The sequence below is a fragment of the Lissotriton vulgaris genome, chromosome 2_1 (assembly GCF_964263255.1).
Source record: "Lissotriton vulgaris chromosome 2_1, aLisVul1.2, whole genome shotgun sequence".
NCBI classification, from domain to species: Eukaryota; Metazoa; Chordata; class Amphibia; order Caudata; family Salamandridae; genus Lissotriton; species Lissotriton vulgaris.
This window is the reverse complement of record NC_141687.1, coordinates 509830076-509856396: the sequence shown is the minus strand read 5'-3', so window position 1 is coordinate 509856396 and position 26321 is coordinate 509830076. Positions and strand designations below refer to the sequence as shown.

The 26321-nt window shown below is 42.0% G+C and overlaps 1 protein-coding gene across 4 annotated transcripts in view; it reads left to right on the top strand.

The window, feature by feature from the left end:
• Positions 1-26321, top strand: part of ANKRD44 (ankyrin repeat domain 44) — a 712165-nt gene that overhangs the window by 642035 nt on the left and 43809 nt on the right. For all 4 annotated transcript variants that reach the window (XM_086955419.1, XM_086955418.1, XM_086955417.1 and 1 more), the window contains exons 23-25: positions 3734-3817; positions 21868-22013; positions 24496-24578. In XM_086955419.1, coding sequence (XP_086811545.1) covers positions 3734-3817; positions 21868-22013; positions 24496-24578 — 313 coding nt within the window. The remainder of the gene's footprint in view (positions 1-3733; positions 3818-21867; positions 22014-24495; positions 24579-26321) is intronic.

The following is a 26321-nucleotide window of genomic DNA, read 5'->3' as shown; positions in this document are numbered from 1 at the left end:
TGGACACATATAGATTCAAAAGCCTGTATGATTGTACGATTGGAGGCCTCTTGGTTTAAGCATGTCTCTATGTCTCCCTCGATTTTAGGCAATAAGGTTGCCATAAAATCATCTGGGATCATCTTGCCCCACTTGAGCCGCCTACCCTGATCAGTAGGAACAAGTACCGCCTGCGCATGGGGGCGGCCCAAGCCCTCACGTTTAAGGTCTCCCCAACACATCACCAATAACACAGGATTATGATCACTATAGGATGAGGGAATTGTCCTGTAGGTTTTCACCTTGGTATTTAGCCCACGGGTGGTGAATATATAATCGATTATGGACCCTTGCGGCGTTCCTTTATAGGTGGGGACTCTATCCCTCCCACCTATGTTAAGAGATACATAAAGATTAAAACTGTCCAGTAGTACTTCCAGCGCTTCACCTGATTTTGTATGTTCAAAGTGGGGAATAGACACCCCTAAAGGTCCCGGTGTTCACCTATATATCAGGGAAGGTTACATAAATGGGTATTAAAATCGCCCAACACAATGAGCTCAAAAGCAGTGTGCTTGTTAAGACTGAAATTATGTAAAAATTTCTCTAGGGGTGCAATGTGATCAGTGTCCATTGCCCTCTCCCAGGAGTTATAAATATTAATTAGTAGGATGGAACAGATCGGTGAAACAGTCCATTCCACAATCAAAAGATTAGGGGAGCCTGACTCTAGTTGCTTAAAAGACCCCGCAAGATGTAGGGAGAAGAGGAAAATTAGACCCCCCTTAGCTCTCCCCGCCGAGCTGGGTGTCGCTGGTACAAAGAAGCTAGCAAAACCATCTAGCCAAATGTTTACTGAGGTTTCCCAGGATTCTTGGATAGCTATCACATCAAAGGAAGAGATAAAATTGATCCATAACGGATCTTCCCTTTTAGCTCTCAAGCCTGCGACGTTCCAACTAAGTAGTTTGCATAAGGCTTTGTCCTCCTCCTGCGAGGTCCCAGTTATGGAGGCGGATGTTGTAATAGTGGGAGTACTAGAAACTCGCCTCAACACAGATCTATTAACAGGGGACCCCAACCGTCATTCGCAGTCATCCAGGCCGGAGAATGCTTCAAATCTGTTAGTTGTCTCAAAAGGAGTAAAGGGCAACAAATGGTCCATTCCCCTAGTTCCTTGCGGGTGGTCCGAACTTCTGTAGTTATTCCCGTGCTCTCTGTGAGGTACGGTATTCCACCCAAATACATTTTTTGGCATTGGGGGCCTGCCACATATATTGGTTGTTAAGTGTTACAGGAGGATTATTTAAAAGTTAGTCAAGAGGGGGAATCCCTGGAGTCAACTGTTCAACCGATGACTACTAACTTTTCTCATTAGGGAAAAAGATCACAAAGTACACTAAGTATTTTAAGGAATATAAAAACAGGTTTCCACAAAGAAATAGAATCGTTAACAATCTATGTTTATTAAAAATACAATCAATCAAGCAATAAAAAGCAAAGCAAATTCATACAATTTTTGCAATACAGTTTAAAATCCAAGGAAAAATACCTTGGAGGGATAAAAATTAAATACTAAACAATGTTACACGGACACAATAGTGTTATACAGACACAATGTTACAATGCACGATAAATAGAGACATAACTAAAGCATATTGACAGTGGATAGACGGCAAACAACATATAGTCACAAAACCCCTTGTATCTGTGTGGCTCACCAGATATCTCTGCCACTGAATTTAACCAGATCCAATGGCCTGAACCAATTCAGCTACTATAAAGCTTTAGTGGAAAAATAAAGTACCCATCTAAAGTTTTACCCGGCCCTGACTGGATTCTTTTAAACAAAAGACAGTGCGTCGACGCGTTTCGGTGCTGTACAATTGATGCTGTGGCACCTTCCTCAGGACTTCTCTTTCTGGGGTTTCAAGGAACGGATGGTTACTGTGTGGTCCCTGTTTATAGAAATCCCCCCTTAATTAAAAGGTTTTCCACACTGAAAACGACTCGGAGGGAATGATATGCTAGCTGCCTAAGAGTTTCATGGTAAATGTGACAGTGTCCTGAAGTAATAGCAATGTACAATGCAAACAAAATTGAGTTATCTGATGTACCTGTCAATAAACTACGAGTGACCGAATGTGTATTCTCTGAGTAACCATCGTAGTACCAGGAGAGAGGAATTGTTAGACAATATTGGGATTTAATTCATAGTGGGTAAGCAGTAACATGCATCTGAGACAATAGAAGCTAACACTTACTGATTCAAGAGAAAGAGAAACAGGTACCATGTACGATAACTGATTCCGTACATTTCTCCCAGTATACCTACAGATACGGTGTAACCATCCGTTCCGTCTATCCACTGTCAATATGCTTTAGTTATGTCTCTATTTATCGTGCATTGTAACATTGTGTCTGTATAACACTATTGTGTCCGTGTAACATTGTTTAGTATTTAATTTTTATCCCTCCAAGGTATTTTTCCTTGGATTTTAAACTGTATTGCAAAAATTGTATGAATTTGCTTTGCTTTTTATTGCTTGATTGATTGTATTTTTAATAAACATAGATTGTTAACGATTCTATTTCTTTGTGGAAACCTGTTTTTATATTCCTTAAAATACTTAGTGTACTTTGTGATCTTTTTCCCTAATGAGAAAAGTTAGTAGTCATTGGTTGAACAGTTGACTCCAGGGATTCCCCCTCTTGACTAACTGTCTTCCTACCCTGTTCCCTGGTGAAAGTGGGGTACCCTCTCCTTTTGAAACCAACGGATTATTTAAAAGGCCAGAAGGTACCCCAAAGGATATTATGGGAGTCACCTGGGATCTTGGGTAGAAGTAGGTTAGGTCGCAAGGAACAATGGTTGAACCAGAGGTTCTTGGCATCCAGTTTAGGATGTGTCTGACCCCACCTGGATCTCTAAAATTTATGATTATTAAATCACCCTCTATATCTTTCACTCGGCTCCCCAGCCAGGGGAGTCGCCGCACATGGACAATCTCTCCGTTGATGTTACATGGGAGCGGTCTGTGCTGGCTGAGCCAGTGCATGGTTTTATTTTTTAATTGACTGAAGCCTTCCCTCTTGGCGTCTTCTAAAATAGGGACACCCGTAAGTACAACCACATAGGGGACCGCGTCAGGTGGTAGTTAAACTTGGCGGCCCCTCTGATTTCCTGCTCTGTCTAGATGTGCCCTCCCCCCTGCCACCTGCTTATTTCCAGCGACAGCTGTACCAGCCCCCTTCGGGATTTCCTTACAGATGTGTGGGGCGGGTTGATGAGCTGCCTTAGGTGGATTCACCCCTTGGTGATTACGGCTCACAGGGTTGCTAGATGGATTTGAATCCTTTTGAATTGCAGGGGTAGAGGTTGGGACTGCGGCTGCGGGGGGTAGCATCCTGGTATGATTAAACACTCATCTGCTTCTGACCACCTATTTAAGTGATTTTGCATTCAGTTAGCCAAGCAGTATATCTCACGGAGGCTGTGATAGCACTTCAAGATGGCTGTTACACCTTCCTGGTTTGATTGATGCATCCTGATACTACCACAGAGTAATACCATTCATTTGTGTGACACCAACAAGCTAGTTTACTGATGAAGAAAGTCTTTTTGACAAAAAGTTAAATGTGTCCTCATACGTGCAGTGAATCTAAGCAACTGTACATTTGTCTCTAAAGTGTACTCTTGATAAGTCGGTGGGCAGTACATGAATTAAACAATGCTTTTGTGACTTAATTTCAGAATTAATGACCATGAAAATTGTGCATCTTTGCTCATTGGGGCCATCGATATGAGCATTGTTAGCTGTAGAGATGCCAAAGGAAGGTAAGCCCCTATTCACCTCATATGCATGGTTTGGTTCGCAGAACTAAGATAAATATTGGAATTCACATTGTTGACTCAATTTCATGAATGTGGGACTGGTGTGGGATGTTTTTATGAGGCATAAACAGACATTTCTTTTTCTTTAACATCATGCTACCATAATATTGCAGTAAAAATACCGACAACAAAAAAATTGACACGGTAAGTATCGGTAATTATATCTCTGTAAGTACGTTTATCAACCTTAACTCCAAATCTATATATACTTGATGATATGACGCTCGCAAATCCTCTCCCTTGAAGAAAGGAAACAGCACTCCGGCAGTGACAGTCACAGTGTTTTATTCAGCAAACAAACGTTTGGCGTTAGCCTTCCTCAGTGTTTCTTACCGTTACAACGCAATTCCGGTTTAAATGCAAGTTTGATAGCAGTGGTAAACATCAACAAGGGACCAGCCCTTCAAACACCAAAATAGGCGCCATTTTGGAACATGTTGAATACCCCCGAGAATCAGAGTATTCACAAGAAAGAAGGGTCTCAAGACAATAAAGCTGTGGTTCGGCTTGTGTCCCTATACAGATGGATACCATGTAGCAAATATATATAGATAATATAATATATGGAACTGCATATGGGTGTTCAGCGCATTTCATAACATCATTAATGAACTTCATTAATAGACAGTCATAGATTACAGATAATTACAAATAATGAAATGTCTGTCATAGAACGAAAGCTACCATACCACTGACACTGTAAAAAGAGAAACACAGATTCTGAAGGGCAATTAGAGGATAAAAAACACATTTCATGATCATGTTCAAATTTTCAACATTTCATCAATGGAACTTGAAAAATGATAATAATTCATTATCAATAAATGATAAATCGGTACGCCAGAAAAACTGTAGTGATACTCAAAGAAGATACCTTCATATATCAAAAATTAGTGCAGAACGAATGATCACATCATGGTCAAGGGCAAAGATATATGCTTGATTTCATGTTAGACTCCCTTTGTATTTCAGCCAAGGTTGGGCAAGATGGTACGTCCAACTCGCCTAATTCAGTACACTAGGGATGTTATAGTTGTTACTCATTATTTGCCAAGGTGTACTGCCATTTCCTCCCCGCTATTCATGCCTTTCGGGTACTTGGTGGACAGGTCTATAATATACCTTGATTCAAGGCGTCGTAGCCTCCTAAGTCTGTCCCCTCCCCGTGGGTTGCATGGAACGTGATCTATCCCAAAGAATCGCAATTTGTTTCTATCTTTGTTATGATGTTCCGCAAAATGTCGGGCTACTGGATACGAGGGGTCTACTCTATCAATTGCCCTAAGGTGCTCCAGCACTCTCAATTTAAGTTGGTTAATAGTGCTCCCGATGTATCGTAGACCACACGGGCATATTAAGCAGTACACAGCATAGGTGGTACTGCACGTGATAAATTTATGGATTTTATTTGTTCTGCCCGCATCTGGAATATCATAATGGAGCACCCTACGGCTGTTAGCACAGGCTTTGCACTTTCCGCAAGGAAAGAACCCACTCATTTCCCTCAAGGTGTTAGATTGGATACTAGGCACTTCCAGATGGCTATGTACCAGCATATCACCCAGAGACCTGGCCTTGCTGAAGGTCACTAGTGGATATGGTGGCAGATCTTCTTTTAGCACCTCATCAGTAAGCAAGATGTGCCAATTCTTGCGCATCATTGCTCTAAGTCTGTCGGCACCTGTGGAGTATGGTGTTATCATCCTAAATGTATCTTTACTAGAGGTATTAGGTCCTTTATGTTTCTTTTTGAGCAGTTCATGCCTAGGGATCTTCTTGACTTTTTTCAGAGTGCTCTGTAGAAGTGGCTCGTCATACCCTCTTAGACTAAAGCGTGCCAGGCAATCAGAGGCAGCCGCCTCGAATTCCCGGTCTTGGGTGCTATTCCTCTTGATTCTCAAGAGTTCCCCGTAGGGGATACTCTTGATAAGTTTAGATGGATGTCCACTTTTAGCTAAGAGGATAGAATTACCCGCTGTCTCCTTGCGGTACAGCGAGGTATGAACATGACCATTTTCAACATACACCCGGAGGTCCAAATAGTTGGCTTCCACCCCACTAATTGTTCCGGATAGGTGTATGTTGTAGATGTTGTCATTAAGAGATCTGATGTATTTCTCTGCTATGTCCCTGGTGCCTTGCCACACGATGAACAAGTCATCAATGTAGCGGTACCAGTGTACCACCCTACCACTCTCCTGGCCTTCCTTCCAGCTCCTGGGCACCCGCTCCTCCCACCAGCTTGATGATATATATATATATATATATATATATCTATATATATATATATATATATATATATATATATATATATATATATAGATAGATAGATAGATAGATAGATAGATAGATAGATAGATAGATAGATAGATAGATAGATAGATAGATAGAGAGATAGAGATAGATATAGAGATAGATAGATAGATAGATATAGAGATAGATAGATAGATAGATATAGAGATAGATAGATAGATAGAGATAGATAGATAGAGATAGATAGATAGATAGAGATAGATAGATAGATATATATAAACAAAGGTTACAGGAACGTTATAGTTAGGCTCACATTTCACTCATACAAAACCAGAGAAATTCAGCAGTTATAGTTACCTGAGCTAGCTACACCTTATGCCCCAGCAATGCACTGCTTATTACATCGCTTATTACATCACTCATGACATGGTCACTGACATATTTGATGACATCACTGATGATGTCATCTACAGCACCACTCACACACCCACTCACACCCCCATGCAACATCTCATACACCCACCCAAACAGCCACTCACATACCCATTCACAAACCCATACAAATGCTCATGCACAGAGCCACTCACACACCTACTCACTCATACAGGCACTCACACAAACAGTCAGTCACCCATACAGATACTCACACACCCACTCACTTACTCATACATACACTAGCACATGTACTCAGTCACCTGAACATTCACTGAGACAAATACATAGTCTCCCATAGAGCATCTCTCACACTCACTTACCCATACAGACACTCACACACCCAATCACTCAACCATACCCCCACTTACATACCCATTCAGGCACCCATACATCAACACATGTACCCTCACACTCATCCATGCAGACAATCCTTCACCTACTCACTTCCCCATACAATGCCTCAAGCACTCTCATTCACCTTTTACAGCCACTCACACACTGCTCACTCATCCATACAGCCACTGAAACAGCCAGGCACTTGCTCATACAGCCACTGACACAGCTACTCGCTCACCCATACAAAAACTCACACAACCACTCACTCACTTAAACAGTCTCAAATACCCACTCACTCACCCACCCACCCATCTAGCTACACACACACACACACACACACACATAGATGCACAGTTACACTGACACTCACATAATCTTTGTTTTAAAGTAGAATTACTCATTAGTAGTTGGCTGCAATGTCTAGCTTGCGGCCAGGCCCTGCAGCCAACCCCCACATGCATCCAGCTCTATGCCGCACACAGCGTTTGTGTCTGAGTGGATCTGTGTGTGCATGTCTGAGTGTGTGTGTGAGTGGGTGCATGAGTCTCTAAGAGGGTCTGTGAGTGGGTGCGTGAAAACTGTGTGAGTCTGTGAGTGGGTGTTTGAGTGACTATATGGGTGTGTGAGTGGTTGTGTAGGTGGGTGTGTGAGTAGGTGTGTGGGTCTGTGAGTGAGTATTTTTTTATAGGGATCTGGATCTGCAGATCCGAATTCAGGAGGATCTGTGGATTACCAAGTGGTTTTGAAAACAAAAAAGGGTATTGGACCGGTACTTGCCTATGTGGGGTCCTTCAAATTTCCATACTCCATTTGTCCCAAGGGGTCAGGGTACCTCTAACCTGACCCCTTCTATCACTTTTTTAGTTTATATACCCCACTGGGACCAGAGTCCCGATGAACAAAATGGCGGCTGCAACTTTCCTCTCAGGTTGCTGCCAGCCAATCACAGGATTGCTGTTGGCTCGTGTATTCAGGATTCCGAGGAGATTCCGCGTTCTTATATATGCAAATTTATTTTAAGCTTACTATCTCTAAAACTACTGAATGGAGTTACACAAAATAACAAAAAGAATGATCTGTGGACCAAAAGCTAGCTTTCTGCCAAATTTGGTGTAATTCCATCCAGCAGCTCGGGCTGTAGTTTTGTCTAAAGGTGCTATGGGAATTAACATGGAGGATTTGTTTTAGGCTTAATATCTCTAAAACTACAGAACTGATTTACACCAAATTACAAAAAGCATAATCTCAGGATGAAAAGCTAGCTTTCTGCCAACTTTGGTGTAACTCTGTCCAGTAGTTCGGGCTGTAGTAGTACTAAAGTTCCTGAGGGAATTAACGTGGGGAAAATGTGTTTTGGCACCATCCCTTTTTCTCAGCTCCCGCTTCTCAAACCACCCCGAAACTTTCCAGATAGCAGCTGAAGTAATGGGCACATTTTTGTGGAAAATGTCATGAAGATTTATTAATCAGCACTAAAGATGTAGGGAACTGAAAATCACCTTTTTTATAGGTCCTAACTATAACTACCTACTGGCAATCGCCAGTAGGTAATTTATATCCAAATAGATGTGCTGTTAAAACTAGTAAATCTGTGTGTGTGTGTGTGTGTGTGTGTGTGTGTGTGTATATATATATATATATATATATATATATATATATATATATATATATATATATATATATATATGCTTCTCTTCTCAATATTTTGGTTGTAAACATTTTTGCAACAATATTCTGATATACAATCCATTGTGGCTCTGTTTGTGCATTAGCTATACTCTAATAAAAGTGAATGCGGGACATCGAGGGTTAAATTGTAAGCTTTATTCTGATTGCATATCTCAACATATATAGCTGAAAGGTGTTGAAAGGATATTTACCCTGAGCTTTTGAATACTAGTAAATGAAGTATCACAAGTGAGAGATGCACTATACCACTTTAGTAACTTGTTATGTGTTAGTACTGCTGTGAACCCAATAGAAACATATTTAATCTACTTTATTCTGAATTTTGGAGTATGAAATTGTCCCAAGTAAAATATAGTTATTTCACTAGAGAACGTTTACCCATACAAGCAATGACCTTAAAAAATTGTATTGATCAACTAACAACAGAAAGAGGAAGAGAAATTTATACAGGATGAGAGAGTATGACAAACTGATGAAGAAACTCGCAGAAAATAAAGAAATAGTAGTTACAAATTCGGACAAAGGTGGAAACCTGGTCATCTGGCCTAAAAAAGACTACATATTGGAAGCCACCAGACAACTGAATGATACAAACTGTTATGCTAAGACTAATTTAAAGGACTATACTAAAGCTAAAGAAAATTTGCAAAAAATGCTTGGATAATGGCGTATGGAAGGTTTGATTTCGCTTGAAGAGTATAAATTTATGAATATTGAATTTCCAGTGTTACCCTCTCTATACCTAATCCCAAAGGTACATAAATTTATCAATCCTGTCCCAGGGAGACCAATTATCTCCGCTATTAATAGATTAATAGTATGGGAGAACATGTGGGGAAATATATAGAATTTTTCTTACAGGATTTCGTTAAAAAGTTACCCAGTTATGTACGTGACACGAGCGATTTTTGTATGTAAAATTCAGAATCTTACATGGAGTGATGATATGTTATTACTAACATTAGACGTAGAATCGCTCTACACAAGCATTAGTCACTGTCAAGGGTTAGAAGCAATCAAACACTTCTTTGCCTTTGGGTCAGATATATTTAGACAGGTCAGAGGAGTGGCTATGGGGTCCTGTTTCTCCCCTAGCCGCGCATGTTTACACGTTGGCTGGTGGGAGGAACAGGTCCTAGAGAGGCAACATATTCATTGGGTAGACAACCACATCTGCTGTTACCTCCGCTACATAGACAACATTTTCGTCTTGTGGAGGGGAGATGAACAGCAAGCCCTTAAATTTGTGGAGGAGATTAACCAGAACTCCCTAGAACTTCATTTCACATCCCATATCAATAAAAGCAAAATTGAATTTTTTGATGTTGAAATATATGTAGAGAATGCGATGATCAAATCCATCTTACACCGTAAATCCACCGCAGGGAATGCTATTTTGCATGCATCCAGTATGCAACCTAGACATCTTATATCTAGCATTCCCTACGGCGAGATACTACGCTTGAAAAGAATCTGCAGTACATCCCATGACTTTGAAAAATGCCTGACCGACTTGGTTAAGCGTTTCAAAGCAAGGGGGTACACAGAAGATATTCTGCAAAAGGCTATTCAGAAAGCTAAAACAAGACCTAGAGATAGTTTATTCAAAAGAACTGACATGAGGGAAGATGAAATAGAATCTGCTACCACAAAACATGGAGTAAAAGAAAAGTCAGAAAATGTTAATGCATGTCTGCTGCTAATTACGACCTTTAGCAGCGATGACAGAAAACTGAGAACAATCATTAATAGGAACTGGCTGATTGTTTTTGTTTTAACTGACCCAGTTCTTTCTGACCAACTTCCAGACACTCCAAATATTACCTTTAGACGGGCCAGTAATATGAGGTCTTCCTTGGACAAGGCAGCACCAGAAACAAAACAGAAACAGTCCTGGTTACATTCCAACAAATGTTTTAAGAAATGCACTAGCTGTCATGCATGTAAATTTGGTATTAACAAAGCTAGCTATTCCACTCCCTTTGGCACAAACAAAGTACCTATTAGAGGCAATTTTAATTGCAAAACAGATTTTATGTTCTCGCGTGCACCTGTGGTTTAAATTATATGGGAAGCACAAAGCTACAGGTGCACGTGAGAATTTTGCAACATCTAAGAGCCATACTTCACAGCGACCCATCCTACCCGGTGGCCCGCCACTTCAAAGACGTTCACAATAAATAATTAAACTGTCTTAGATACTATGTGGTGGGGCCCATCCCTATACTTAAAAGAGGTGGGAATCGCATGCGCTTACTAAGACAAATGGAAACAAAAATGATCTTAGAACTTGATAGTAAGTGCCCGAATGGGATATATATATATATATATATATATATATATATATATATATATATATATATATATATATATATATATATATCCAACAAAAGCAGGTTAGCCCCAAAGTTGAAGCTAAGCCACAAGAACTTTAATCGGCATTTGAAGATTTGCATCCATTTCACAGCTTGCCAGCAGAGAAACACACAACTGCAGTCTTCGAAGATTAATGTCAGCCTGACGCGTTTCTGGATTTCCTCATCCTTTCATCAGAGGCAAAGTTCAGAGGATGTTAGCAGACAGTTTTACACAGCGCACATTTGTAGATATTTTAAACACCTGCCTCAGTGGGCGTGTCATTTCGCAAGGCCTTCTGGTCATTGCAGTGCGCCACATCTTCCCCTCGTGGGATGGTGCTGTCTGAGGAACAAATTCCACAGCTATAAAGCAAGGCAGACGGCACCTGGTGTGGTACTTCTCTCCACTTGGAACTTTATTTCAGTTCGAAATTGAAGGTATGAAATTGTCCCAAGAAAAATATAGTTATTTTACTAGAGAACGTTTACCCATACAAGCAAATGTATTTTTACTCTCTGACTCTTATGCACATCGGGGAAGTAAAATGCATGTCCCAGTTGAAAACAGAAGACATATGGGCCTATTCCCAGAAGCTATTTTGGAGTACTTTATGTTCTCCAAAATGCAATTCACAAACCTTCAGCTGGAGATCCCCACCTTTTTTATCTTTACTCATAAATATTGAATCGAAACTGCAGTTCAAGTCGCTTCTGATATACAACACTCTGTAAATGCAAAACAAAGATCAACCCGTGTTCAGCAAGCTTTGATTAGCAGTGGGCTACGTAAATCAGAGGGAACATCAAATCGATTGGAAGAAAGAAGAAAATATTACTCTAGTGGAATGTGGCTGATATCACCTACAATCTAGGTGATAATGAGCTAATGTACTTTATGAATTAATATGAAATGTTAGTCTTACAGGAAACCTAGACTGCTACCCTCTGGGAGATACACAAGTTATCAACTACACTAATTGTGCCATGCAACATGGAGGCTCAAAAAACTACAGGGGAGTACAGATAGCCAGCAGAACTGAAAATTGTTTAATAACTGAAGTCTGGGGGCGTGGCATGACTGCCAAGCATGGGGGCCACATCTTAAAATAGCTCTGTGTGGTTGTCCCATATCCATCCCCATTCCGGCCCATATAGCCTTGAAATTGCTGTAAGCCTGCCCCACTTGTTCTCGTTGGACTGAGGGGATGTTAGAGGCAAGGTCTAGTGCAGATGGCTACCTCCGAGGCAATGTTGCAGCAGTAGACTGATGGCATCGGTCAGAGGGGCGGCCTGGTGGTGTAGGTAGATGGGTGCCTGAGGCAGAGGCCGTGCCAACTTCAGTCCGATCCTATCTTCCCGGCGTTGGGGCCAGAGGCACTACAGCCAGGTGCACCAGTGGGGATCCCTGCACTTTGTAGCTTTGGAGAGGCTGAATGGAGAGCCAGCCCTATGTTGCGGATTAAAGGTGCACGGGGACTAGAGCAGTGACCGATCTTGTCTCCCTGATGTTACGACAGAGATTGCAGTAGAAATGAGTGACAGTGAAAGCCCCCTCAAACCATGGATACTAGCTACACGTGCTGCTTGCTCTGGGCCTGTATTGGCAGGTGAGGGCCGATTGTCGTCCTGTGGCCTATGCCAGGAGCCCCAGAGGGCATGGTCTCAGCTCCGAAATGGTGCTGGCCCCTTTTGCCCCCTCCGAGTTAGCTTTTGTGTGCTGGTGAGGTGGTGATGCGCTCTGCTAGACAACAGGCAATCTGCAGCATCTGAACTCTTGCTGCGGGAGCATCTGTTTCTGTTCCAGGGGCCGTGGCACGCAGCCGCTGATGTGGTGATTCCTCCCATCCTATTATAGTTCTAGTGCCTCGGTTTTTCAATGGGGCCGATTAATCGTTAGACGCGCTTCTTCATTAGGGGGCCGTACTAAAGGTGGGTGTGGCTGTTGCAGATATGGCCAGACCAGGTCCTGTTGTGGTTTCCAGCCACACACCCTCCTGTTTATCTCCAGGACTTTTCAGCTGCCTCTGTTTTTGTGGATCTCTGCACACCAGGTTGCCGTGAGGGTCAGCCGAACCTGTTGTGGTGCTGTGGGCTATGGTGAGTTGGCTGCTGTGTCTACCGTCTCCTTCGCCGCCATGGCCAAAGACAAAGTCCCCTTCAACACCAAACAAAGCGCTATTGACAAATTTGCCCTGTCTGGGAGACCCGTGTGACTTTTTGTGGCATGTGGTTCTACCCCAGAGCACGGGTTCAACACGCTGGGCTGCGCCGCGTTCTTCTACTTTCTTGTCCGGAATATGGGACAGGGCAAGACAACACGCCCAGGAGCTTTTTGGTCTTCAACATATGTTAGCAGGATTTTTGCTAAGCGGTGCCTTCAATACCCAGCGATATGGTCTTGATCTAACAATAGAATTACCGTGGGACTCCCTATGTGCACTCTCCTAAGGCGATTCAACCTTGGGAATCGTGAATACCTACCCGAAGCGGACTGTTTATTCGTGCAGCTCCGGGATATTAAAGGAGCTATTCCAAAGGACCAGTGGAAACTATTTGGTCTCTACCCTTAATGACGCTAATACCTGTTCATCACTTCTTCTAATAATCCTCGAATTTCGATTGAATTCTTATTCTTATGTTGCCCTGAGGAAGCTCCCTGTGTGGGTAAGAAACGCGTTGGCTGATTTATTTTGACATAAATGATTTTTCAAAGAACTTTCAAAAAAATAAAGAAGAGCTATTTTCATAAATTTTTGCTTGTTTGGACTTTGTTTTTGTGCACCCCCATCAGTATCTAAAAACTACCCCAGATCATGCTATGCTCCTGGTGACTATCATTCAATTACGAGAAATGCTAGATGCTGAAATCAGAGCTGTGGGTACTAATGTTAATCTGCTCCACTAAGACCTCAGGAAAGCAGTAGAGCGGATTACAGAAGCTAAAGCCAGGGTCTCAAGGGTGAAGGACTCCATTACTGCCCGGCAGCAGACGGTGACTAAACTTATGGCTGTGACCAGGGAACTGGTGGCACGGGTGGAGGACGTGAAGGGCAGGGTTCACTGCAATAACTTGTGTTTTGTGGGCTTCCTGACATCATTGCGAGGGTCCCTCAATAGACCGTTTCCATGACCAGTGGCTTCGCTCACTGAAGTCCTCCGAAGCCCTATCCTCCTGCTTCATTGTCAAGCGAGCACACAGAGCACTGATGCAGGGCCTGTGATTGCAAAGCTCTAGAACTATATGGATAGAGACGCTATCATCATATATGTCCGACTCCAAGACAAGCTCACCTATCAATCTCACACCATACTGATCTTTCCAGACTACACAAGAAAGGTGCAGCAGCAACGGCAATCCTTCCTGGCAGCGAATCAGTAAGTCCTTGCACTCAAATTTCAATATATGCTCCTGTAGTCAGCTAAGCTGAAGGTAATCTATAACTCACAGACCCTCTTCTTCGAGACACCTGAGGAGGTCTTTCATTGATAAGATGAACGAATTCAGGTAAAGCCACACCTCCCTCCACGCCTGGACTATGATTTGCCCCAAGGAGACCGATGCATTCGCCCTTCAATGACTCTGGCGAAGAGGCGCAACAGGTCTTAATATTCAAGGAGAAGTTCCCAGTGAAGTGATGAACCTCCGGTTCGGAAACCCCGGGACCTTCAGCTATTGTCCATGTCACCTCCTACATCACTGACAATAAACATTGATTCTTTTTGGGTTTTCAGCAAACTTCTGTATGGTCTGGAATATTCTTGACTGTACACCTTCATGGGCTGTTTATCTTACTTCCCTACTTGTTTGATTATGTTAGGTTTGGGGATTCATTGGGACAGGCCCAGCGGGGTTTCCTATTGGGGCCATGTGTTGGTCTGCACTGGAACAGATGCTTCTTATTCTCAAAGTATGAGGTGTGAGTTAGGGAAATGATTTGTGCTTTATTTTTTCTAAGATTGCTTCCACTGGGTCAGAACCAGCCTTGTCACCGGAGGGAGACCACCAACACAGGCACCGCCATACAAATATGAAACTAGAGGGGTATCTTCCATCGCCAACTTCTCATATGCGAAGACGGGGTCGCCACGGATGTCGTACCACCATGAATGGTATTAAGATTCAATATCTGTATCAGCAATACCCCCATGGAAGCATTTACAGAGGGTGATACGAAGGGTCCCACCCTGCCAGATGAAGCCATTTGGAATGGAATTCAGTTTCCAGAATCAGTGTCTTGGAATATCATAGGGAAAGGTTTTGAAGATGGTACCGAAACCGGGGCAACAACGCCTTTTTGAAACTTGCTGACCTACTAGTGAGAAACAATGGCAAGACTGACCAAACCGTAACATCCTCCCTCAAGCGAGTCAGAACTGGCTACACGCAGCGTGACCATGCCAGCGCCTCATGCGGGGCACAAAGACACTCATATAAGTGAATCCACCTCCAGCAATCCGCCACTCCGAGCCTGGTCTTACTGACCGTTCAGTTTAATCAACATTGACTGCAAGCTCTTCTCCAAAACAATACAAGGTTGCTTCTAGGAAGGCCTTTCCACCATTGATCAAATGTTTGCCTTTCTTCACATAACATACAAATATAGTACCAAAAAGAAAATGCCACTTTGTGGCTTTCCTGGACTTCACATCTGCATTTTGACTTGGTGCCAAGAAAACAGATGGAAAAAGCTACATTATTCAGCCTACATCCTGTACTTTTGTTGTCAATGCGTCTATTGTACTTTGATTCAACTTCTCAAGTCAGGCTGAACTACAGACGCTGCCTACATGCACCCCTTCTGTTCTCACTGTACACCAATGATCTTTATGCTGAGATTTTGAAAGACTGACAAGATGTACCCACTATAGAGAGTTCTCAAGCGTCTTCCCTACTGTGTGCCAATATTTCCATCTTGATTGCATGCACACTGAAGAGCTTACAAAACCAACTAATTACCATAGACAAATACTGTAAAGAAAACAACTGTAAGATAAATACAATGACAACAAAATCCATGGTAATTGGTAAAAGCCATAAACGCAAGAAAGTGTTCCTGATTGTCAATACTAAGCTGGAAGAGTAGTCATTAATGTTTTGGATTATACATCATAAATAAACTCGTATATGTGAATGTAACTTACTCTTTTCATTCCTTTATTACTGTTCTCATGTCAGTTTGTGGTAGAAGCAGTATATTTCACCATCTGCATTGTGTCCTGAGAGTTGTCAATTCTTTTTTTTTAGATCATGGAAACAACTTTATTTATGTAAGGTTTGTTTAATCCCATTGCAGTGCCGCTTTCAAAAAGAAACGCTAAGATACGTTTGACCAGTTGATATCTAAGAGACTCTGAGTACGCCATTTGGTATTCTCAGCGGAGTGTGTCTAGGGAGTTCCTCTCATCACTGCCTTATATAACGCAGAGTTTGCTGATAAATAAAAAGTCCCATTTGAGAAATCCTGAGAAATTGTCTTCTTCTGTCAGAACGTTACTGTCCCACAAGGTTGTCTCTCTGGTGAGCGTCCCTCCCATCCTAGAAATGTTGTTATGTTATGAGTTGGCAGTGTCCTATTTGATCTATTTTTATACAGTGTTGCTAAGTCTTGGTGTCTGTCTAACCGAACCATCTGTTTATCCTGCGATGCAAAGATCCAATCATTAATGGTTTCCAGCTGTATAGCACAATATTATTTTTTTGTATCTGGTAATGGAAGAACACCGACATACACCCTTCTCTTCAATTCATTAAAGGCTATTCAAGGTACCTTTCCATTCCAAAGCAACAGCCTCTACTTTCTTGAAAGATTCTGTTAGAATTTTGTACAGGATGTTTTGGAGGGCATAAAGAATCTTGGGTCAAGAGATCATTTAGAATATGGTCACCCTTCCCATCAGCAATATCATCAGTACCCTCAAATGTCTGACGTGATTTCTGAATTTGTGGAGTAGGGTGTATGCGTTTCGGTTGATAAAGGCATCTACAGTCTTGGTTGTGTATATTCCAAGGTATCAGAAGCCCAGAGCCTAGATTTGCAACGGGCAGTTTATTGGTAATTTCGGAACCACATTAAGAATATATGTGGGATTTACCCCTGTTTACTATGTAACCAAAGTACTTTCCAAATACTTCGATGATTTGTAAAATTATCAGGATAGTTAACTCTGGTAGCACTACATACAACAACATGTCATCTGCATATGAAAAATATTATTTCTTCCGATGTGCCCTTCCATCTGAGAATCTTTATCATAGGGTCTGCCATGACCTATGCATTAAAGGGGCAAAGTGGAAATGATGGGTGAAAGGGGGCAACCCTATCGAGTTCCCCTCTCCAACCGAAACCGGTTTGATTGCGTGACATTAACTCTTACTTTGGCCATGTGCTAGTACTTCAAATATGTATAGCTATTCCTGGGTGTCAAACGCCATTGAGGCATCTAGCGACATCACAGTGGTTGGTTCCCTTACATCCCACCTACCGCCTTGTTCCACCTACCGCCTTGTCTTCATCAATCTCGGTCTATTGTTTTGTTTGTACTGTTTTCCATCCTCCGATTGTTGATATGAATTTTTATTTATGATATACTCTATGGAATTTAAATAAGAGATTTATAACACAAATAATACTGAAAAAAACTATCACTAAATAAAATGACATGAATTTTGATTCGTTTTGTCTAAATTTGGTTTATGGGTTGCAACTTTGGTTAACCAAACGGCGTGGTATACAGAAAAAAAAAAATCAGACCTGTAACTGCTCAAGTCAATAGTCTGACTGACTCAGCTATAGACCTTTACCTACTATGGTTCCCTTACATCCTCAGTGTATCTCAGACAGCCAAATTGAGCGTTGTTTCCCTCTTAAGCATGAAAGCAGGCTAGTCTGGGTGAACCAGTTTTGTAATGAACCAACTCAGTCTGGCAGCCAGCACCTAGGCAAGGATATTTGGCTCAGCATTCAGCAGTGATAAAAGGGCCTGTATGAGGCACATTCATTATATGGCTGACCTTCTTTCAGACTTGTGAGTATTGTGGCCATCTGTTGGTCATATGGGACAAAGTGCCTTTCCCTCGTCTCAGTGGATATGTGTAGCATATGTGGCACCAACTTGCTCACCATGCTTTTACAAAGCTCAATGGGCAAACCATTAGGTCCTCTTGTTCTTTCTGATTGTAGTTCCCTGATGGCTGTCGCAATCTCACCAGGATCAACGTTGGCCTCCAGCAGCTCTCTGTCCTTAGGTGAGAGCTTATGGACCTTAATATCTTCGAGGAGGTCGAGTACCTCTTCTTGTGTCTCTGTACGAGTCGCAGAGTAGATCAACTGATAGTAGTCTGTAAAAGCATCTGATACCCCTTTGTTGCCCCATGCCATCTGCTTTGAAACAGACTTCACTTCAAGCACCCAATTGTTATTGCTTTCTCTCTAGTCCAACCACGCAAGCAGTTTGCCAGCTGTATTGCAAACCTCATATTACCTTCGCTGGGAGACTAGAAAGCTTACCCGCTCTCCATCCTCTGCAATAATGCAGTATTTCTGCTGTTCCAGGTGAAGTTGGTAGCCCAGGGAATCGTCCTGCAACCGGAGTGACTTTTCTAGTAGTAGGATTTCTGAATCTAGTGCATCCATTTGTGCTCTTTTTTTTCTCCCCTGTGATTAACACGATAGTGTGGTCCCTAACTGTGGTCCTGTAGGCCTCCCACAATGGGCTACCAGATACAACCAATTCTTTGTTACCTTTCAAGTATTCCTTCCAAATCCAATATGTTTGTTTCACCTGCAGAGTGTGTCTTTGTCTAGCATACACGGTGGTCAATAAAAGCAGCAGAGGTCTCGGTGTGGATGTAAAATGTCCTAAATAAGGCATGCATGTGGGAAATGTACTGATAGTTTGAAGTCTTCTCAAGCAGCTGACGATACAGGAGGTCATTTTCGATTCAACGTCAGAGAATTGATTGAAGGAACGAAACGACCTTAAGATAAAATTGTCGATAGCGTTCTGTGTACATTGAACAGAGAGAAGGTTACTCATATGCTTTTAGGAGATCTGGCACTCATCTGACTTTGTTAGGCAAAAAATAAATATATGCAAAGTTAGAGTTCAATTAGCAAATGTATTTATGAACATAAAAAATTCATACATTACTCCATTTACATCTACAAAGTGCGCTAGACCACAAATGAAGGAAGGATGCAGATGGCTTCTCTGAGTGCTTTTAATGAGAGCGGTGCATGTTTGGCAATGCTGGAAGTAAAGCAACGGAAACGTGCTGCACACCAGAGGTGAAACATCTGGACACCGTTTATTTCATTCTGTGGATAGAGGATACAAAGTAAACATGCATGTTAAACTCTAGAAATGTAAATACAGTTTCTCAGTGGAAGCATTCACTTGCATAGCCTTCTTCTCTGTTTTCTTGATTCCAACAGAGGTGATCGTTTTAAATCTATTATTTTTGCTTGTGTGTATTGTTATTTACACAGAGTGAATCAACCTGTGAAAAAAGACAACCCTGAGCGAGAGAATAGGAAAAGAGTTAGAATTTCATACAGAAGGAAGATGCAAGGAGAATGGGTACATAGTGGATGTCTTTTGGTGGAGGCCATGAAGCCACAGGAGCTAACATGGTCTCTTTCAAGGAGTAGTTGATAAGTACATTTGTAGGGAGTAAAGTCCTGTGTATACATGGTAGCAGTTCATAATATGAGGTTATTAAAAATAAATCCAAAAATACAGTGGGGTCCGTAATCTTCAGCAGGGGTGGGGCAGTTACACACACGTTCACTCTTTCATAGGCACACAGACAAACACATGCACACATTCATTCACAGCATGCACGCACACAAATACACAACCATTCATACTTAAACACACGCATCAATCCAACATTTAAAAGAAAAACTTACCAGGCAGCGGTGAAAGGGAGGCCTCTGTTGTTTCCTGGAAACATCAAAAGGACAATCCCATCGCCTCCTCTCATAGGCTCATGCTGTCAAAGGTCAGCCAAAGGGAGGACGGTCTGCCTTACCATGTCACCGAGTGGGATGGGGTCAGTGGGAGTTGTTGACCCCTCCCCTCTCTGTGAAAAGTTAAATTTGAAGTGCCCAGGTCCGAGCCTATGACTCTCCCCTCATCATGAGAGGGATGCTTACAGAAAACCTAGCTGGGCTGAGGAGGTCACGCTCACTAGGCTGTGAAATCTTCAGCCCGGTAAATGTTGGCTCCGGCAGCCAGGTGCCTGCTCATTTAACTCCCTTGTAGCGCCGAGATACCCTCATGGGTGATTCAGCACTATACAAACCAATAAAATTCAAACTTCACATGTATACTGCGTGGCTATCTGTCTAGACCATGAAGAGTGTCTGTCGGGCTGACTTTGCTAAGCCAGGCAGAACCTCTTCTTGTATTGGAAAAAGGTGGTAGGGCTCTCTACCCATAACGATGAGCCTCGGATGCCAAAACCAATGATGCGATGTTTAAACCCATGGTTTATTTCCAGCTACTCCTCCTGGATATCCCTACAATATCTACATTTATGTCATGTAAATGAAGATGCACAAAAAAGGAATGTTTGATCATAAGATCTCTACTGAGACCCTGTCTTTTATATGAACTATAAGGAGGCACAATCTGCACTTAGGGAAGGATGGACAGTGCTCAATGTATGGTTCTGGCAAGTGCTTCATAGATAATTCTGCACTGCTGAAAAGATGGAACCACTCTCTGGTGAGACATGCATGTAACTTCCAGACGAAATGTTTTAATCCGACCAAGATCAAACCGACCTTTCATCCTCCTGAGGAAAATGCATGGAGTTGCATTGGGTTGGGTATTAGGAAAGGAGCATATAACCACACATTTTTCTGCATTGAATGCCACATAAAAACAAGGTTTTATAGCTCCTGGCAGGAGATAGAAAATGCCTTTGTGAGATTGTCAAACCATTGGCTTCCTATATATCCCTCAATACATAAATCCCAAGCTCAACCCATAATTTACAAATTGTCCCTTGATATTCCGTTCATTTTAAAGACATCTCCAGATGGGTGCGTCTAGGGTCAGATGATGTGACAGATCTAGTTTTTACTTTGATATCACCAGATAGCTAAATTACATCCCCACGTGAAACATCATCTGAGTAAATGAAAAGAGATGAGCTCAAGGTACCTGAGAGGAGGTGTCGCTCATTGTAGGATGTAAATTAGAACATACGATGCCTGTGAAAAGAAATGCTATTGTTTTATTTTACCAAATGCTAATATATTATTGATGAAATTGAGAACACATTTAAGCCTCATAATTAAGAGCTCTCTAACTACACGATGGTATGCAGTAGCAAGGTTATCAACTTGCTTTGAGTCCAACTTTTTAGTTTAAGCCTTTTGATTTTGCTCTTAATTTAGACTGCTACTTTCCCACCACCACTGAGCTGACTTGTCACACTCACAACAGCTAGCAGGCGAGGGGCAAGAAGCCTATAATTTGCATCTGGAATCCTGCACCAAAGGTACCCAATTCTCCCATTATCCTGGCTGCTGTCAGCTGAAGTGTTCTGTGATCACAGTAGTATCTTCCAACAGCCCAGTTTAGAGCTAGCTGATGACCCCCATTCTGAGGTCAAGCAAGAGCCAGTGTGTAATGTGTCACATACAAGGAGCACATTAGAGCTCCAGATTCTACCACCACTCCTGTCAAAACCCTACAACACCACTCTCTCAGAGCACTTTCAGTCACATATCTTGCATGCAAAAGCAGAGTGCTACAGGCGAATGACAGCACCAGCCGCCATATATATATCCTGGATGTGTTGATTGTGTCCATTGCTAATACCTCAGATCCTTGTTCCGACGTACTGAATGAGTGACTTCTCCTGAGTGGGATGAGTTTGACATGCACACTTTCCTTTCGGTTTCTTAGAACGCCACTCCACGCGGCGGCTTTCACGGATCACGTGGAATGCATACAGCTTCTTCTAAGCAACAACGCGCAAGTAAATGCTGCAGACATTTCAGGGAAAACTCCTATTATGATGGCAGCTGAAAACGGACAAATACTCGCTGTTGGTAAGCATGGCTGGTGCTTTATCTGAGCTGTGTTGGGTGAGTCACTACACGAGTTATTCGATTGCAGTTCACTATGTGTAATGATTTATGTATGTATTTATCGTTTTGCTAGTGAAGTGAATTGTTGAGTGATCACGTGGGTTTCAACTATACGATCACTAACTTTGTTTGGCTTGTTTATGGCTAAATAAAATACTCCACATTGGGCCCTTTTACAAAAAAGAAAATTGAAGCAATAAAGACGCCTGACGTCAAACTGGAAGGTCAGAATTATGAGTGGTGTTTAAACTTCGTACAGACCTCGCAGTTTCCTCATGCAAATTTTGCCTGGTTAAACACATTAATACTGTATGTTCCAGGTGTTAAATGAAGTGATGGAGCTGCACAATCACTTGTCCAGTAAGAACACAGATACCTGCCTTCACAATAAGTATGGCACTTATACTATATATATATATATATATATATATGCATGCCCAAGACCAGCTGCTTAATAATTGGATGTCCAATCAAAGATACTATCTACAATAGAGAGGGCGGCAGTTTTGTCAGTTTAATGTTACATGCCAGGTAGTGTTGTACTTTAAAGAACATAGCAACATACCTCTATTTATGTATGAAATGGAGTGTAGAAATGAAGGTTCTAGTATTAAATATGTTCATCTTACCTTGAAATGTTCTTACAATCAGAGCAGAGTAGTTATCAGTTCATGTAGTAACAAATATATACATTTTATTTTAAACAAATAATGGATGCATCTCTGTTTCTTCCCTGGGTTCAGTGCATGACTCATGACGTTGATTTATTTCAATTGCCAAGTATTTTCTTTGCAATACCGGAATGCAAATAAGGCAAAGGTAGAAAAAATTGATGACTGGTCTACTTTACTGGGAAATTGTCCTGTTCCACCACTTCTCTTCCTCGTCAAAGATCTAACAATTGAGGATGGCCTTTGCTGGATAGTCGCATCTTCAGTCTACTAAACAAAACAAAAAATGACTTGCGGTGTATAAATCATGGTCCCTCCTTTCAATTCGCCTCTGTTCCCTCTCTCCAGATAGGAGAATTTCACGTTCACCAGCCATCCTTTCGCCAGATTTTTCTCATTACCCTTAATCCTCTAAGGAAGTGTAACTGCATTCTGTAGATGGGGGGAGAGCACTAAATATTTATCTTGATAATGCAGCCTCCACCTTTAGAGCTTTCAAAAAGCTCACTTCCGGCATCTTAACTTGATGATTGTCTGGATGTGGGTCGAACATTCGAACGGGTAGGAGTTTTTGGACAGAAATGTGTTCTAGATGTAGTGACAAATGTCATTTGTAGAACACCTACATAGCCTTCTCCACACACATTTCAATTACATTAAATATTTGAGGCCACATGTACGACCATTCCATTTTGCGAGTCGCAAAATGCGACGTTTTGCGACTCGCAAAATGGAATGTACAACAGTGTCTCAGACACTGTTTGCAACTCCGAATGAGGTCGCAAATGACCGCCCTCATTAATATTCATGAGGCAGGTCAAAATTTGCTAATGTATTGGGAATGTTCAGCTCTGACAGGGATGGTGGCCTGCCAGGGTCAGCAGACCACCATGTCTGCGACTGCTTTTTTATTAAATAAAGCAGTTTTTGTTTTTTAAATGCATCCCGTTTTCCTTAAAGGAAAACAGGATGCATTTAAAAAAGTGAAATTAAATGTTTCTGTTTCACTGTTTAAGAGTAGACAGTGGTCCTTGGGACCACTGCCTGCTCTTAAAAAATATTTATGCTGCCAGTCACAAAGGGGAAGAGGTTGCCTGGGTACCCTTTCCCGTTTGAAAATGGCTTACCACCGACTTGAAGTAGGTGGTAAACTGCGAGTGTTTTGCAACTGCAATTGCTGTCACAAAACAATCGTACATAGAAGTGTGGCTCACTATTAAGAAAGGACGTCCTTGGCATGCCTCATCCTAATAGCGAGTCGCAAACTCTTGTTTGTGTGTCGTAATAGGTTACCGACTCGCAAAATATGGTTTGTACATTGCACAGAACTTTTTAGCGGTCACAGGCAGGCCGATTTCCTGTGTGCAACTGCTAAAAAAGGTCGTACATCTGGCCCTTGATTGGGGGTAATGTGAGCTCTGCCATTACGGTACAAAGGTGATGGTTGTCTGTATCCTACTCAGGGGTCATATATTGTATGTTTAATTAAATACCACATCATTACAGCAGTATGTTGCTGACTGTGGTACTTGTCACACATGCTTTTCTGTTTGATATGTCCTCCTTCATTATGTCTGGGACATGGAAGAGGGATGAAATGGTAATAGCTGCATTACAGCCAGGTTACTTACATGTAGCTTTCATTAGGAGGCAGTTGAGGCCCCTGGGTGGTATCTCCTTCTGGTCAGGATCAATGAGGTCTAGGACTCTGTAATGAAGGCTACAAGGACATAACCCACACTTTCCATTTGTTTTTGTTTATTTTGTTACAGAAATGTTAGTCAGCAGCACAAACGTGGATTTGACTGCGAAGGATAAAGACTTGAATACCGCCTTGCACTTAGCTTGTAATAAAGTAAGTCAAAAATTGATTTGGAGATGGGTTTGGAGAAGAGCTTCTGGGCGTGTTTATGCAATAACAGACTTTACCTGGTAGGATTTTTACAAAAAGCTCAAGCACCTCACCCCAGCCTTACTAGGTAGGATTTTTACAAAAAGCTCTAGCACCCCACCCCAGCCTTCCCTAAGAGAGGAACTGAAAAATGTACCCTGCATCAGAGGAACATCGAGAACCCCCTGGCCGCTGTTGTCGCAGGACCTTGTGCAGCATCCTGTCCCAGCCTGTCTGTGCCGTGTGTGATAGACTAACCGGAGACAGTTGCTGCGATTTATCACCCTCAAATGGGGCGTGCTCAGAGACTCTGGACACTACGTTCCTGCTAGTGTTAGTAAGGCTGAATTTGTGCCAGACGGCCCCTGGGGAACTTCCTTCCCAGATAGCTCTTCGGCACTGGAACACCTTTGACTGTAATTAAGACTCAGAGTGGGATTCCTAAAACTCAGACTACTACTGGGGTAACCCAACTTTCACCTATAGTGAATGAGGAATAACCACAACTGCTAGTTTGAGGAGAGTGGGACTCAAGGACCCACCTATAAGCACAAGAGCCCGTATTTAACTTTATGCTCATATATAAATACTCTTTTTTTTCATAAAAGCAAGTATTTGACTGGACAATCATTTATTACTTGCGCTGTGTGTAATTTGATATGTGAGCCAGTGTTCATCGCCCCGTGTCTACCTCCCCTGAGAAGCCTTTGGACTGCTCGACCACTGAGAGTCAAGTGCTGAGAGGGTACTTGGCCCTGTTGCTCAGGATCTGTAGTAGGTCGGGCATCAGCTGCAAAAGGTCTAAAACCCCACTGTTAAGTCCAGTAACCCCTGCTTGCCCCATGGCCCTCTGAACTGGGATTCTGGCAGTGCGCTTCTAGTACTGATTAAAACCTACATTGGCCAAGCCAATAAGTCTGGCTTTTATTATGAATCCTGACTAAAACATTAAAAAAGTCAGCTTTGAAAAAACAAAACACAATTGCCTCTCATGTACAATGCATTTATGAGATAAACTATTTAACGTTCGATGAATCAGTGTACTATTGAGATGTGAAATAGTTATTCATGCATTATGCTACAAGCTTTTCACTGTAGGAGGAATGATACAGCAACAGCCATGAGATGATAAATATGAGTGGAGCTGAAATATGTATATTTGAAAGAATTGGCAACAGTAGTTCTTGCGGATAGCTCTTTTGTCAAACTAGACATAAAAATTACAACAGCTTGAATTTTGAGTATTCTAAAGAGTAAGGCCTAACTGTGTTTCCCCTGTGTTCTTTTAGGGAACATCTTACATCCTTTTCTAGCAAGAGGATATTCAACTGTAACTGTTTAACAGCTTCATTTAGAGCTAGGTGGAAGGATGAAAAGGGCTGTTTTCACCTATGCAAAAGTAGCACCACATTTTGATTTCATAGTAAATGGACGTCTTTGCATCAAGTGGTGCAAGTGATAAGGTGTGTAATCCACAAATAGGCCTAGAAACCACCCCTAAAGGGCATTTTGGAACAGGAAGCTGGCTTAAAAGCAGTGTTAGACCTGTCAACCTTAGGGTGGCCTTTCCTGAAACGTTTTGCCTTCTTCCCTCCTATTTTGCTGACTTTTGTTTTTCTGTCCTTAGGACTCTGTGCACTTTGCCACTGCTAACCAGTGCTCAGCTCAAGTGCTTATGCTCACTCCCTAAAACATGGTAAAATTGGC